This window comes from Boleophthalmus pectinirostris, unplaced genomic scaffold, assembly GCF_026225935.1.
Source record: "Boleophthalmus pectinirostris isolate CB_2022bp ecotype Guang Dong unplaced genomic scaffold, ASM2622593v1 HiC_scaffold_17, whole genome shotgun sequence".
NCBI classification, from domain to species: Eukaryota; Metazoa; Chordata; class Actinopteri; order Gobiiformes; family Gobiidae; genus Boleophthalmus; species Boleophthalmus pectinirostris.
This window is the reverse complement of record NW_026571115.1, coordinates 34280661-34296778: the sequence shown is the minus strand read 5'-3', so window position 1 is coordinate 34296778 and position 16118 is coordinate 34280661. Positions and strand designations below refer to the sequence as shown.

General features: G+C 41.4%; 1 protein-coding gene across 1 annotated transcript in view; it reads right to left on the bottom strand.

The window, feature by feature from the left end:
• rab11fip4a (RAB11 family interacting protein 4 (class II) a) overlaps window positions 1-16118 on the bottom strand; it is a 33238-nt gene that overhangs the window by 13667 nt on the left and 3453 nt on the right. Inside the window, exons 2-6 of the mRNA XM_020927394.2 lie at window positions 10417-10504; window positions 10134-10222; window positions 8563-8627; window positions 8299-8457; window positions 1417-1551 (exon numbers count right to left, since the gene is read on the bottom strand). Of these exons, the coding sequence (XP_020783053.2) occupies window positions 1417-1551; window positions 8299-8457; window positions 8563-8627; window positions 10134-10222; window positions 10417-10504 (536 nt within the window). The remainder of the gene's footprint in view (window positions 1-1416; window positions 1552-8298; window positions 8458-8562; window positions 8628-10133; window positions 10223-10416; window positions 10505-16118) is intronic.

The following is a 16118-nucleotide window of genomic DNA, read 5'->3' as shown; positions in this document are numbered from 1 at the left end:
AAAACAAAAATAAGAAAACAAAAAAACAACTATTTACTTCATTATTTGTCTCCAAAACCAAAATGAAAAAATGGATAACGATTCGATTTTTTCAGGTTTTGATTTTGTGTTTAAATGAAAAATGAAAAAAACGGATAATGGACATTTCCCATTTACACGACTTAAACTGCGATGCCGGACTGAACCCGGACTGAACCCGGACTGAACCCGGACTGAACCCGGACTGAACCCAGACTGAACCCAGACTGAACCCGGACTGAACCCGGACTGAACCCGGACTGAACTCGGACTGAACTCGGACTGAACCCGGACTGAACCCGGACTAAAACAGGACTAAAACAGGACTAAACTAGGGCTAAACCGTTTTCAGTCCCGGCCTCGGTCCCGGCCCCGGCCCCGGCCTCGGCCCCAGCCTCAGTCCCGGCCTCAGTCCCGGCCTGGTCCCAGCCTCGGCCCCGGTCTGGTCCCAGCCTCAGTCCCGGCCTCGGTCCCGGCTCGGTCCGGCCTCGGTCCCGGCCCGGCCCGGCCTCGGCCCAGCCTCAGTCCCGGCCTGGTCCCAGCCTCGGCCCCGGTCTGTCCCGGCCTCGTCCCGGCCTCGGTCCCGGCCCCGGCCTCGGTCCCGGCCTCGGTCCCGGCCTCGGTCCCGGCCTCGGTCCCGGTCTGGTCCCAGCCTCAGTCCCAGTCCCGGTCTCAGTACTGGTCTGGTCCCAGCCTCGGTCCCGGTCTCGGTCCCGGTCTGGTCCTGGACCTGGTTTAGTCCTGGTTCAGCCCGTATGCGTCTCAAAAGTCCGGCATCACAGTTTAAGTCACGTAAACGGGAAACGGTCGTTATCCATTTTTTCCATTTTTCAATTAAACACAAAATCAAAAACTGAAAAAACAAATCATTATCTGTATTTTTCATTTTGGTTTTGGAGACAAATAATGAAGAAAATAGTTGTTTTTTCATTTTCTTATTTTTGATTTTATACTGAACGGATTAGAATAACATCTTATCAAGTGGCTTCATCTTATTTTTTACACACATATTTCTGTAAAAGCTCTTGTATGTTGTGTTCATTCTAGTTGTTGTGAGTATTAAAGCGACGCCAAAGCCCACTCTGGTTTCTTATAAACTCTAAACTATAAACTGGTGAATAATTAGGACCACTGCAGACTGTCTAAAATGAACCAGTCATTAGCCTTTTAAATATAATTCCTGTGTGGATGTAAAGTGTTTTTAACGGGCGCTTCGTGGACCTGAGAGCTCGTCTGTGCACAGAATCGCTTCACTGTGTGTTGAATGTTTGGTTTTATTGCTCAAACTAATTGCCCCTGGTGGGATTAATAAAATGATGTGAATGTGAAATGCGCGGCGCTTGTAAATAAGTAGGCCAGGAGAACGCAGTGGCCTCTTCGCGCCACACGGGGTCATACCTGTTGGACTTGAGGTTCCTGAGCCGTGCCTCCAGGTCGTTGAGCAGGTTGACTTTCTTGCAGCACTGGGAGCAGTAAATGTCCAGGAGCTCGCTGTTACAGAGCTGACGCATCTTCTGGGGAGTCTCGCCGCCGCTGCAACCACAATCGCACAGCAGACACGTTTAGAAGTGCAGTTTTATTACACTTTTGCGAGCTTTGAGCCATGTTAGAACGTTGTTGCCTCCTCAGAAAACAGACCCGGACTTGTGTTTTGTTTCACTCTCACATGTTTGAATAATACTTTAATATTAGTCCGTCTACGTCACCAAACCTCAAAGTGCTCAGTTTGTCCTTGTGATGTCATAAAGTAGTTTTCAAGTTCATTTCAGTATCGCGGAAAGCCTACATTAAACATATAAAAATAAAAATAAATTCCAAAGTGAAATATTACCTTGCTCAAAATGCCCTTCGTACATTCTGCTGTTCACTGGTTCTCCATTATTTCACATATTGCGTTGAATTACCAATGTACACTTAATCCTTTAATTATATTTAGTGCTGTCATGCGATTAAAAAAATTTAGAGATTAATTAATTATGATCTGTAATTAATTAATCTAATTAATCTCATTTTAATCTCACCTAAAAATTGCTGAGAAAAGCTTCAATTTGAGGTATTTTCATTTAAATTCATTATTACATTATTGTGGCAGATCAAAAGACTGATATAGATTAAAAAAAGTGACTTTATAAAGTCATTTATTGTTTAACAAATCTCTCCAATTTGGCTGTTGAGCTCAAGTCTTAATGAATAAGAAACTGTTTGCTGTAAAGTAGCAAAGATGAGGAAATCTGAACATAATAACTTTGTCGACTTAAAGACAATAAAAAGTCCAGTCTTTCCTTAACCATATTAAAAATATTATTGATAGAGAAATGCTTTATATATGAGTCCTGGTTTAGACCTGCTTTAGTTCTACTTTAGTCCTAGTTTAGTCCTGGAATGGGTTAGTCCTGGTTTTAGTCCTGGTGTTAGTTCTGGTTTAGTCCTGGTTTAGACCTGGTTTAGACCTGGTTTTAGTTCTGGTTTAGTCCTGGTTTTAGACCTTGGTTAGACCTGGTTTAGATCTGGTTTAGACCTGGTTTAGACCTGGTTTAGTCCTGGTTTTAGACCTTGGTTAGACCTGGTTTAGATCTGGTTTAGACCTGGTTTAGACCTGGTTTTAGACCTTGGTTAGACCTGGTTTAGATCTGGTTTAGACCTGGTTTAGTCCTGGTTTAGTCCTGGTTTAGACCTGATTTAGTCCTGGACTGGGTTAGTCCCTGTTTTAGTCTTGGTGTTAGCTCTAGTTTAGAGGCGCACAGGAGGAAGCGCGGTTTACGCAGCGTACGCAAGAAAACGTACGCGGCGCACGGGAGCACGTCGGTGTCCGCGCAGTAACTACGGAAGGAAACGTGGTCCGCGCGTTCTGAGGTTAATGACGATGATGAAGGTGTGTGTTTGTGTGTGTTTGTGTGTGTTTGTGTGTGTTTGTGTGTGTTTGTGTATAGGACAGTAGTGCAGACATCATGAGCCTATGCAGGTTGTTTTCACCAGTGACATTTAAGTTGTATGCGATTTTATATTTGTTATTTTCTTTTATATTTCACGTCGGAAGAAGAATTTCCAAGACACGAATGTGTTTTAACCTGTGCACTGCTGCCTCTGTTCTACTGGCTCTTCTCGTCCATCGTGCGACTGACGCCGCGAACATGAATATGACGTTTACGTCGCTCTTACTGCCGTGTTTTGTGTGGGTTTCCGGCAATGAGTGGAATTACCGAAATAAAACAAATTATAAATGGGTTTTTATTTTGTGTGTTGTTGTCCCAACAACACATAAAAACAGATTTTGTAATAAAGAAACTCACATACAGAAACACTAAAGTTAGAGATTAAAATTGAGATTAACGCGATTAAAAAACATAACGCGCTAAATATGACTGTAATTAATTAATCGCAATTAACGCGATAATTTGACACCCCTAATTATATTATTATGAATCATTTTATTATATTATTACTTTTATCTTAAGTTAAACCTTTTTTATCTTTTAAACTATTTGAACAAGTTATGCACGCTTTTATTTCATCACGCCTGGACGACTGTAATGCACTTTATTCCGGCATTTCGCAAAACGCACTTTACCGACTACAGTTCGTCCAAAACTCTGCAGCGCGACTTTTAACAGGAGCAAAAAGGAGCGAGCACATCACCCCAATCCTCGCGTCTTTGCACTGGCTTCCTGTTAATTTTAGAATTGATTTTAAGATTTTATTGTTTGTTTTTAAAGCTTTGAATGGACTGGCCCCACAGTACATCTCGGACCTCATCCAAATTTATACCCCTGCTCGCGCTCTGAGGTCCGAGGTCCGGCTCCAGCTCAGGGCCTAAGACGAGACTTAAAACCAGAGGGGACAGGAGCTTCTCTGTGGTCGACCCTAAACTCTGGAACGATCTGAGGCTTCACGTTCGAGCAGCTCCACAGTGGAGAGTTTTAAATCTCGTCTGAAGACCCACTTTTATTCTCTGGCTTTTAACACCGCGTGAGTCGTGTGCTCCTCTGTGTCTTTTATTTATTTTTATGTGTTTTTATTGGTTTTACTGATTTAATTTATTTATTGGTTTATTTATTTCTATTCTATGATTTAGTTTTATTTTTATTTTACTGGTTTTATTATTTTAAGACTAGTATTATTTTAGTAGTTTACTTTATCATCTTATTGTTGTTATTTTTTATGTATTTGTGCAGCACTTTGGAAACACTTTGTTTGTGAAATGTGCTATAGAAATAAAGTGGATTGGATTGGATATTACAGAAACGAGCTTTGCGAATTATCCATAAAGTTGGGATTTTTAGAACACACCCAACATCTTTTTATTCAATCCAAGCTCCTAAAGATTCCCGACCTTGTAAAATATTATACACTGGTCATTTTATTTAGAGCGTTCATCAATTTACTACCAAGTCATCTACAAAGCGTCAAAGTTCAAAATGAGAGAGAGAATTTATAATTTTAGAGGGTATGGAAATTTCAAATAGTTCGAACTACCCATAAAAGTTTTTGTGTGTCTGTATCTGGTCTAAAACTCTGGATACACGTCTCAAGCAACGCCAAAATGTCCATAAAGTTCAAGTTGTTCTATAAACATATTGTCTGTCACAGTTTATAGAGAGATTGGGTCTTAATGTTAGAACAATACTTCCTTCTGTAGTGCTAGTTTGTGCTGTCTGTTACCATTGTGAGTACCTTTAATTTTCCTTCCCATTGTTGGTGTTCTTCTGTATTATTGCAATTAGGGGTGTCAAATTATCGCGTTAATTGCGATTAATTAATTACAGTCATATTTAGCGCGTTATGTTTTTTAATCGCGTTAATCTCATTTTTAATCTCTAACTTTAGTGTTTCTGTATGTGAGTTGCTTCATTATAAAAACCTGTTTTTATGTGTTGTTGGGACAACAACACACACACACAAAAACACATTTATAAATTTTTTAATTTCGGCAATTCCACTCATTGTCGGAAACCCGCACAAAACACGCGCAGTAAGAGCGACGTTGGCGGTGTCAGTCGCACAATGGACGAGGTGGAAGAGCCAGTAGAACAGAGCAGCAGTGCACAGGGAAAAACACATTCGTGTCTTGGAAATTATTCTCCTGACGTGAAATATAAAAGAAAATAACAAATATAATATCGCCTACAACTTAAATGTCACTGGTGAAAACAACCTGCATAGACTCATGATGTCTGCACTACTGTCCTATACACACACACACACACACACACACACACACACACACACAAACACACACAAACACAAACACAAACACACACAAACACACACACCTTCATCATCGTCATTAACCTGAGAACGCGCGGACCACGTTTCTTTCCGTAGTTACTGCGCGGACACCGACGTGCTCCCGTGAGCCGCGTGTGAACCGTGTTTTCTCGCTACGCGGCGTAAACCGCGCTTCCTCCTGTGCACCTCTAAACCAGAACTAACACCAAGACTAAAACCAGGACTAAACCAGTCCAGAACTAAACCAGGACTAAACCAGAACTAACACCAGAACTAAAACCAGGATTAATCCATTCCAGGACTAAACTAGGATTAAAGTAGGTCTAAAGCAGGTCTAAACCAGGACTAAAACCAGGACTAAAACCAGTGATCTCATATATAAAGCATTTCTCTATCAATAATATTTTTAATATGGTTAAGGAAAGACTGGACTTTTTATTGTCTTTAAGTCGACAAAAGTTATTATGTTCAGATTTCCTCGTCTTTGCTACTTTACAACAAACAGTTTCTTATTCATGGAGACTTGGGCTCAACAGACAATTTGGAGAAATTTGTTAAACAATAAATGACTTTATAAAGTCACTTTTTTAAATCTAGTCTTTTGATCTGCCACAATAATGTAATAATGAATTTAAATGAAAATACCTCAAATTGAAGCTTTTCTCAGCAATTTTTAGGTGAGATTAAAATGAGATTAATTTGATTAATTAATTACAGATCATAATTAATTAATCTCTCAATTTTTTTAATCGCATGACAGCACTAATTGCAATACAGTTCTGTTAATCTATAGCAGTGACTCTTTGTCCGCACTTGTAAATAGTTGTTATAGTTTAATGCAAAATGTCTGAAAAATTCAAAAGAAAGCTCATTGTGTTAGATTAGAAGAGGGAGTAGGATTAAATACGTTTTGTTCTTCCCACTCCTTTTGTTGTTGTCGTATCTGCTTTGGTTTCATTAATGTTATATGTTTTATTGTAAAAGAATGTACATTTCTTACTTGCAAAACATAAATACATCAATCTAAGTTAACAGCTACCTTTTACCTTTTGTTCAGCAGAGATCGCCATCTCCAGGACTGAAATGATCCAAATGGTTCTAATGAAGGTTTACGGGGTTGAAAAACACAGTGTAAAACTTCAAAGTGTAACAAATCTGTCAACATCTTGGTTTAAGATACTAATACTTCTAATAATCAACAAACAGCAACACCAAGTGTAGTTTATATAATAATGCAGTGGATTTATATAACGTCTTTCAGGGAACCCAAAGCCAAATTATTTATTCACTCGACACTCAGTGGTGATAAACTACAGCCACAGCAACGTCCTGTCCTGTTCTGGGGTAAACTTCCTGACAATCACAGAAAACTATTTTACACTGACAGTGATAAAGAGCACAACTCGAGCCACGAGTCAGGCCGATGGAAACACGACTGCTATTCAGCATATATACCAAACAAACACACACACACACACACACATAACACCGTGTCCATACTGGGCACTTTCCTGCGTGAATACTGTCATTGTGTCCTTGTGCAAGACCCTTTACCCACCTTGACTCCAGTGTCCATTTACACTGGTGTATGAATGAGAGTTTATGAATGCGAATGTGGGACTGGACATTTCTTATTTTGATATTCATTTAAGTTATACAAACAGACACATATATTGTGATAAATATGGTCTACCATACATATGCTACACCTATGGTCATGAGCTCTGGGTAATGACCGAAAGGACACGATCACAGATACAAGCGGTTAAAATGAGTTTCCTCCGCAGGGTGTCTGGGCGCTCTCTTAGAGATCGGGTGAGGAGCTCAAGCAGACTGGAGGAGCTCGGAGTAGAGCCACTGCTCCTCCACGAGGAGCAGCTGAAGTGGCTCGGGCATCTGTTCCGGATGCCTCCTGGACTGTTCCGAGTATTTCCCACCGGGGGGACGCCCCAGGGAAAACTCAGGACACGCTGGAGGGACTATGTCTCTGGGCTGGGCTCGGAACGTCTTGGGGTCCCCTGGAGGAGCTGGAGGAAGTGTACGGGGTGAAGGAAGTTTGGAAATCCCTGCTTAGACTGTTGCCCACATGACCCGGGCCCGGATAAGTGGAAGAAAATGGATGGATTGCGATACATGCAAAAGCAACACTGAATAAATTGAAAATTAATAAAAAAAAAAAAAAGAGAATGAATGACCTCGAGAAGCACAATGTGCGGTGTAACAGTTGTAAACCACGTATGAGATGAAGAGAAAATGGACACATAAGAGCAGAGTGGGCAAATGTCTCAAGGTAAATGGTAAATGGTCACATTTTTCTATAGCAGCACTCAAAGCGCTTTACAACAAGGAACCACTCACCCATTCACACGCACATTCATACACCAGTGTACGGAGACACTGTGGGCAAGGTGGGTTAAGTGTCTTGCCCAAGGACACAACAGCAGCATTCATCTGTGGGAGCTGGAATCACACCAGCTCAACCTGTGAGTCAGTGGAATCTGACCGCTCAACCTGTGATGTTCTTATGTGGAGAGCTGGATTCAAACCACCAACCTTCAGATCAGTGGGCGAATGCTCCACCAACTGAGCTACTGCCGCCGTCTCACATGACCTGCAGTTTTTAACTCAGGACTGGACTGTACGCACACAAACAAACCAAACACACCAAACACACCAAACACACACACAAACACACACAAACACACACAACACACACACACACACACAAACACACACAACACACACACACAAACACACACAAAACACACACAAAACACACCAAACACACACACAAACACACACAAACACACACAAAACACACACAAACACACCAAACACACACACACAAACACACACAAACACACCAAACACACCACACACAAACACACACACAAACACACACAAACACACCAAACACACCAAACAGCGCTGACACTGCAGAATAACTCGCCTTTAGGCAACTGTTCCAGTCAAACACAGTAAGTGCAGTTTTTAAAATAAATTAAAGCAGTTGTTTGAAGTGGTGCATTTCCAGAGAGCTGTGCTGTGTCTGACCTGGAGGGCAGAGAGGAGCCCATTTCTGAGAAGCCGTGAGTGTGGGGGGAGTCCTCCTCTGGACACGGGCTGCTGGGGCTGAACTCCACGTCCTCTCCTTCACCATAGTCCTCGAACTGCTCCTCTCCAGAGAGCACCGAGGCAGACGCACTGCTGCTGCTGGGAGGAGCAGGAGGATGTGGTTTATATACACATATGCACAATAATCACAGAGATATGTGTGTGTTTATGTGTGTGTGTGTTACAGTGAGAAGAGGATCGTACCGTCGCTGGTGTGTGGGCTCAGAGCTGCACACTATGTTAGGAGGGCCCAGCTTCGCCTCACCATTCTGAAAACACACAAACACATCAGACACAAGCAAAGTCTATCAGACTGTCTGTGTGAAGACAGAAGAGTTACACAGAGGCAGGGGGCTGCTGGGCTCTGCTCGGGGAAAGTGACATGAGATATTTGTGTGGGTTGCTCCATTTAGTTTGCATACATCACAGCTCTAAATACTGGGATGAAGCAGGATTAGGCTTCTGAACATCAGAGGGTTTATATAAGAGGGTATACATCTCAGTTTGGTGAAGGTGACTTGTAAAGGTTAAGATGAATAAATTATCATATATCAGAGTCATCCTCCTCACATGTAGCAGCACAGTGTACAGTGATGATCAGTCTGAGCACAGACTTCAGGTCCGTACGTGATCGTCCTGTGAGGACGCCCTGTCGGCCCTGTCGGTCCTGTCAGCCCTGTCAGCATCGGCCCTTTAACACTGTCTTTTCCACTAAGTCGTCCGGACTCGTCGGGACCAGAGGAGGCCACGCCTCCGTCAGACTCTCTCTGCTGTTGCCTAGCAACCACTCCCATTTAAATTCAACATGGAGCGCCAGGCCGACTGGGAATATGCGCACTCTGTCATTCAGCAGACAGACGTAGTACAGGACGAACCACAACAGGCCAAAGAGTAAATGTAAAAGATTTAGTAACGTCCACTAAATGGACAGTGAGCTGAGCTGCACTTCAAATATAACAGATCTATGATTACAGACACATAAAACCAGTGTGCATAGATGTAGTTCAGTTCCAAGATGGCGCCATGTACAGATGCCCTGACATTATGTGGCTTTTTTCTGACGTGGCTGAGTAATGAAAGATACAAAGATACAAAATATTACATAATTATGGAACTTAAAGCACACAGAAGTCGTTATTACCAGCACCAAGACATTTAACAAACATTAATTAAAAAAAAAAGTATTCAATGGAATTTAAGAAGACTATCATTCCATTTTGTGTTTCTAGAGCAGAGCTGGACATTGTGCAGGTCCCTGGCCACATACGGCCCTTTGGATGACCCTGACCGGCCTGTTTAAGCTCATCTGGAAGTACAATATAAACACATTTTATAATTTTACCTCATGCATGGACTAAAGCTGCATTGCTTTGATTTTTGGGTGTTTCTTTTAAACATTTTTTGTAGGGTAACCTCTCTTTTTCATTGTTTCATAACAAACTCTTACCAGTCTGACCAGCTCGTCAAAACAATGACATTTACAGAAGAAATACAATTAATATTATGCAGAATTGACTTTTTCATTCATTTCATTTCACCCTCCACAATATTTTTTGTTTCTCATGAGGTCCCATGGAAAAAATATTTGCCCACCCCTGTTCTAGAGTATGATAAAAGTTAGAAGATACAAGTCCTTGTTTAACTTTAAGATTGTTTCCTTGTAATCTAAAAAATAAGATAAAGGTGCGCAGGCCAAGTTATTGATGTTCTTAAGGCAGCCAGTAAAGTCATATAGTCTTGGTAATAAGTGAAATTATTATTATTCCTGGTCTGACCTGGTAGATGTATCCGTTGTCAGTGACTGAAGCCTGACTGGAGGAGCGAGAGCGAGCGGTGACGGGCATCTTCAGAATCTCCTCACAGCCTGCAGCAGACGGAGAAGAGACACAAATCAGTCTGAACCTGAGCTACACGAGGAGCAGACAACAGTAAAATCTGCTCTTCACATTTCAACACAAGCACAATCAGCCCCGTCTCGGCCCTAAACCGCTGCTCCCCCCGACTGTGAGAACACAAACATGCAGGTTTAGATCTCCGCCGCACGTCGTCCCGTCTCACCTTTAATGGCGAACACTCCGTGGCAGAAGTCTCGGAAGTTGATCTTGCCGTGAGCGTTGGGGTCCAGGAAATTGGTCAGCCTCTTGATCTGAGACGGGAGGATATTTAACAACATTATTTTAGAACGCGTTATGTATTTTGCAAACTACACAAATATTACAGAGGGGTATTATGATTCTATGGGGTATTAACTGGTAACACATAACCAGTGTTGGGAAGGTGATTTTTAAAATGTAATCCCCTACAGATTAAAGATTACACACCCCAAAATGTAGTTTGTAACGTAATCCATTAAATTACTTAAAGTGAGTAATGTAATCTGAAGTACTTTGGATTACTTGATTTGCTGTAGAGAAGCAAAGACGAGGAAATTCTTCACATAAGAAGTTTTGTCTGTTAAAAGAAAATAAATAGACCAAACTTTACTGAACCAAATTAAAAATATTATTGATAGAAGAAGAGACACGTCCCACACTGGTTTAGCAGGATTTAGTCCTGTTTTAGTCCTGACCTTTTAGTCCTGGTTTAGTCCTGGTTTAGTCCTGGTTTAGTCCTGGTTTAGTTTTCTGGTTTAGACCTGGTTTAGACCTGGTTTAGTCCTGGTTTAGACCTGGTTTTAGACCTGGTTTAGACCTGGTTTAGTCCTGGTTTAGACCTGGTTTAGTCCTGGTTTAGTTTCCTGGTTTAGTCCTGGTTTAGACCTTGGTTTAGAGTCCTGGTTTAGACCTGGTTTAGTCCTGGTTTAGTCCTGGTTTAGTCCTGGTTCAGTCCTGGTTTTAGTCCTGGTTTTAGACCTGGTTTAGTGTTCGGCAATGAGTGGAATTACCAAAGAAAAAAAAAAAAAAAAAAGGAATTGTCCAAAATGTGAAAACAGGAAAATCCCGCCGTGTAATCCATTTACTTCAACAAAGTAACTGTAATCCAATTACCACTCACTCAAACAGTAACTGTAACTGAATACAGTTACTCATCATTTGTACTCTGATTACATAACTTCAGTACATGTAATCTGTTACTCCCCAACACTGCACATAACATATTTAGATCAACTTTTACCTTTTATTGTATTGAAAATGCTATATTGAAAACAACATGTTAACATGTTTTATACATTTCTGACACTCTGCATTCCTGTTCTGTCGAAATGGGCTACCCCGTCAAAATAAGATACCTCACATTTTTCCGTTTACATTTGTATAAAACCAATAAAGCCTAAGCCTGACCTCCACAGTTTTACAACATTTTCTTTGGATTAGAGACAGCGGGCCTTGTGCTGTTTGCAGACGGTGATCATACTTCATACCAGGGGTCATCAAACTAAGGCCCGCGGGCCAACTCCGGCCCCTCCACGTCCCTTCGACCGCCCCCTCCAGCCCCTCTGTCCCCGCTCCACTTGAACTGGCCCCATGAGGCGATCCTCAAAAGTGTCATGGCCTATTTTGTCAAATAATAACAGGCCTGTATCTTGTATTTTGTTGACTTTTCTATAAAAAAAAAAGATATTTCTATGAACTATTTATATTTAAATATATGATGTATTTACATTTGCCGCCAAATTTTCGTCACCTCACAAGCTCAAGATCAAACAGTGATAGTCAACGCACATGCAGAGTTCTGTAGTGCAGTTAAGGACAACAAAATGACAGAGAGTGCCGAGTAGGGATGAGCATGATTAGTCGATTAATCGATAATTGATCATTAAGAATTTCATCGATTACGTTAATTTTAATCGACAAACCGAATGTATGTTGCTGTGTATAGTGTGACCAAACAGGTGTGTACATGTGTCTCTGCATCAGAAGGAGAGAGACACAAACAGTGGGTCAGTCTGCAGTGTACCGAAGCACAAATGCGTATTTAACGATGATTTGTACAAGAAATTCCTCGTTTTCCGTTCCGGTTGGGACAAGTGTGAGTCCATGTGCACAGTGTATAAAGCAGCACATATGTTTCGTGTCCAGTGGGGAAATGTTTCACCAGGTGAGAGTCGCACAATGTCGATGACGAGTCCCCACCTCCTCCCCCCGTACGGTGTCCTGGTTTTGACAAACGCAAAATATGGTCACACTAACCTGTATTCACCTGAGTCATGTCTTTTAATCCGACAGAAGTTGAACCGCATCAGCGACACAAGAGCTGTAGTTTGATCTTCGCTTAGTTTATGCAAATGAATCATGCGGTTTTAAGTTTCGTTTCTGTGAGAGTTGCGCAAATCTGCACTAAACACATTATAATCTCAAACGGGCTGATGTGGCTCTAGAGTTTTTACAGTTTACATGTCGTAAAGTTGAATTTATTTATGCAGATTAGTAGTGCAGATAGTAATAATAATTGTGATCACTTTAATATAAAAATGTTAATGATTAATCGACGATTGATTAAGAAAATTTCATCGAATGCCCGTCCCTAGTGCAGAGTTTTCAAAGAACAGTGGACGATTCTTTTTTTGTTCAGTGTAAGGAGCGTGCAGTTTGTCTGATATGTAAAGAAAGTGTGGCTGTGTTTAAAGAATATAATCTGTGTCGTCAGGGTCGTTCAATTCTGTTATACGGCTCCGACCCCGACCCCCCGTCACAGTCAGAAGCGATAATGTGGCCCCCCAGAGAAAAAAGTTAGGTGACCCCCTGATTTATGCCTTAGTTATGTAAAATTTCAACTCATTTATATGAATCTGCGTAGTTCATTTGGACAGTTGTGTTCTGCTCAAAAAGGGCTCTGACTAAAGGGAGCATTTAACCATCGAATAATGCTCCCGCTGTAGAATCACCATCATTATTCACTCATTTAGATGAATTTAGGTGGAGGAGCTCATTTCCTCATGACCTACATCTTCTATCAAATAAGACTCCCACTATATAAGAGAAGGAAATGACTGGAAACACTGAAATCTTTATATTAAACAGTGTTAAATTTATAATATTTAAAGCTAATATCAAAGGCTACAGTGTTAATTTCTTATTATAAAATGGTGATATTTTATTTATACAACGTCTTTCTTAACAGTTACGACGTTTTCTACACATGAAAATAAAATACGATGTAATGAAAGTGATAATGATAAACTCAAATATTAAATCCAAATTATTCAATCGTCTAACACAGATATTCTGCCGCAAATTTGACACACACAAGTCGATATTTGGTCAGTGTTACTTGTTACTCTACTTCTGCCTCGGGAGCTCAAAACGACAGGACACTGCCTCCCTTTGCCCCCAGCGCTAAGTCACTCCCCCTTCAGAGCAAACTCAATCAGCGTCCATCCCTTTAAAGAAACTACTGCACATTGTATCAGGTTTGGTCAGTGTTGGGAAGGTGACTTTTAAAATGTAATCCCCTACAGATTACAGATTACACACCCCAAAATGTAGTTTGTAACGTAATCCATTAAATTACTTAAAGTGAGTAATGTAATCTGAATACTTTGGATTACTTGATTTGCTGTAGAGAAGCAAAGACGAGGAAATCTTCACATAAGAAGTTTTATCTGCTAAAAGAAAATAAAAAGCCCAGATTTTACTGAACAAAATTAAAAATATTATTGATAGAAGACGAGGAGACACGGTCCATGCAGCATGATTTAGTCCTGTTTTAGACTGGTTTGGACCTGGTTTAGTCCTGGTTTTGGTCCTAGTTTGGTCCTAGTTTGGACCTGGTTTTAGTCCTAGTTTTAGTCCTAGTTTTAGTCCTGGTTTGGACCTGGTTTGGACCTGGTTTGGACCTGGTTTAGTCCTGGTTTAGTCCTGGTTTAGTCCTGGTTTACTTCCAGTTTAGACCTGGTTTAGACCTAGTTTAGACCTAGTTTAGACCTGGTTCGGACCTGGTTTGGACCTGGTTTTAGTCCTGGTTTGGACCTGGTTTTAGTCCTGGTTTGGACCTGGTTTTAGTCCTGGTTTGGACCTGGTTTTAGTCCTGGTTTTAGTCCTGGTTTAGACCAGGTTTAGACCGGGTTTGGACCGGGTTTACTTCCAGTTTAGACCTGGTTTGGACCTGGTTTAGACCTGGGTTAGGACCTGGGTTAGACCTGGGTTAGGACCTGGGTTAGACCTGGGTTAGGACCTGGGTTAGGACCTGGGTTAGACCTGGTTTGGACCTGGTTTGGACCTGGTTTGGACCTGGTTTGGACCTGGTTTGGACCTGGTTTTAGTCCGGGTTTTAGTCCGGGTTTTAGTCCGGTTTAGTCCGGGTTTTAGTGTTCGGCAATGAGTGGAATTACTGAAAAAAAAAAAAGGGATATAGCCCGAAATGTGAAAAGTATGTATTTTAACAAAGTAACTGTAATCCAATTACCACTCACTGAAACAGTAACTGTAACTGAATACAGTTACTCATCATTTGTACTCTGATTACATAACTCCGGTACATGTAATCTGTTACTCCCCAACACTGGGTTTGTGAAGTTGTAGAGTATTGTTTTGGTATATTTATGGAGAATTTTGGATAAAAACTTACTGCTGCCCGTACGAAGGCTTCAAATAGTGACGGGGAGAGATCACTAGATTACTCAAACATGCATGGATGACATTTAAAACCACTTCAAGCATGTTTTTGATGAGGGAATAATGCTATAACATGGTAGAAAACTCAAAAAAAAATGTACGTTTACTATGTCCTGGAGATGTTACTGCTTTGCCTGAAATGTTCCCTTTAAATTATTCGTCTTCACGGAAAGAAATTACAAATGTTTCACAATAACAGCTACCAAAAAATAAATAAAAAAACACCCAAGAGTTTAATCTGTCCAGGCACGAGCTGTGTAATATTTCGACTCCACTAAGATCTGAACTATCATTTCATTTCGTAAGCGTCGTCTAATTAGGTTCTCCGTTCACTCGCTTCATGAACTATTATCGAAGTGTAGCTCCTGTTTCCATAGCGAGAAAAACACAGAGATGATGAAGAAAGAAGAGGAGGAGAAGGAGGAGGAGGAGGAAGATGAAGAAACTGCTTCTAGAAAACAGGTTATTTTTAGAGCTCGGCCGCCATGACAGCTTTGCAGAAAATCCACTCTCTCCCCGGTCTAGATACGGCTCGTTACGGATTAAAACGAATTCCCATTTTAACGTCTTTTGACACGTAGACGACTCTAAAGCCTCTGCTGCCATGGCAACGCAAACCTCACGACAACGTAAACCTCTTCTGCAAAACAAGACAGGATGTACGAATGAAAAAGTAATGCGGTTTCAGTTCAGAGGAATGCGGGTTCTTTATAAACGAGGGCTGTCAAAAGTCCAAAGTCAGACACTAATCGATGCGAAAAACCGGTATCGAAACTAGATACTCGTTTGAGCGGGTATCGATACTGGAAAAGTCACATTTACAGGACAGAAATGAAGCTTTTCTGAGGTTTTAGAATGATTTTGAGCTGTATTAGAACAAGTATAAGGGCACACAGACTAATATACGCGCACGGACCTGGTTTGGACCTGGTTTGGACCTGGTTTGGACCTGGTTTGGACCTGGTTTGGACCTGGTTTAGTCCTGGGTTAGGACCTGGGTTAGGACCTGGGTTAGGACCTGGGTTAGGACCTAGGTTTGGACTTTGGTTTGGACCTTGGTTAGGACCTGGTTTGGACCTGGTTTGGGACCTGGTTTAAGACCTGGTTTAGGACCTTGGTTTCCACTTGGTTTCCACTTGGTTTGGACCTGGTTTAGGACCTTGTTTAGGACCTTGTTTAGGACCTTGGTTTCCACCTGGTTTGGAC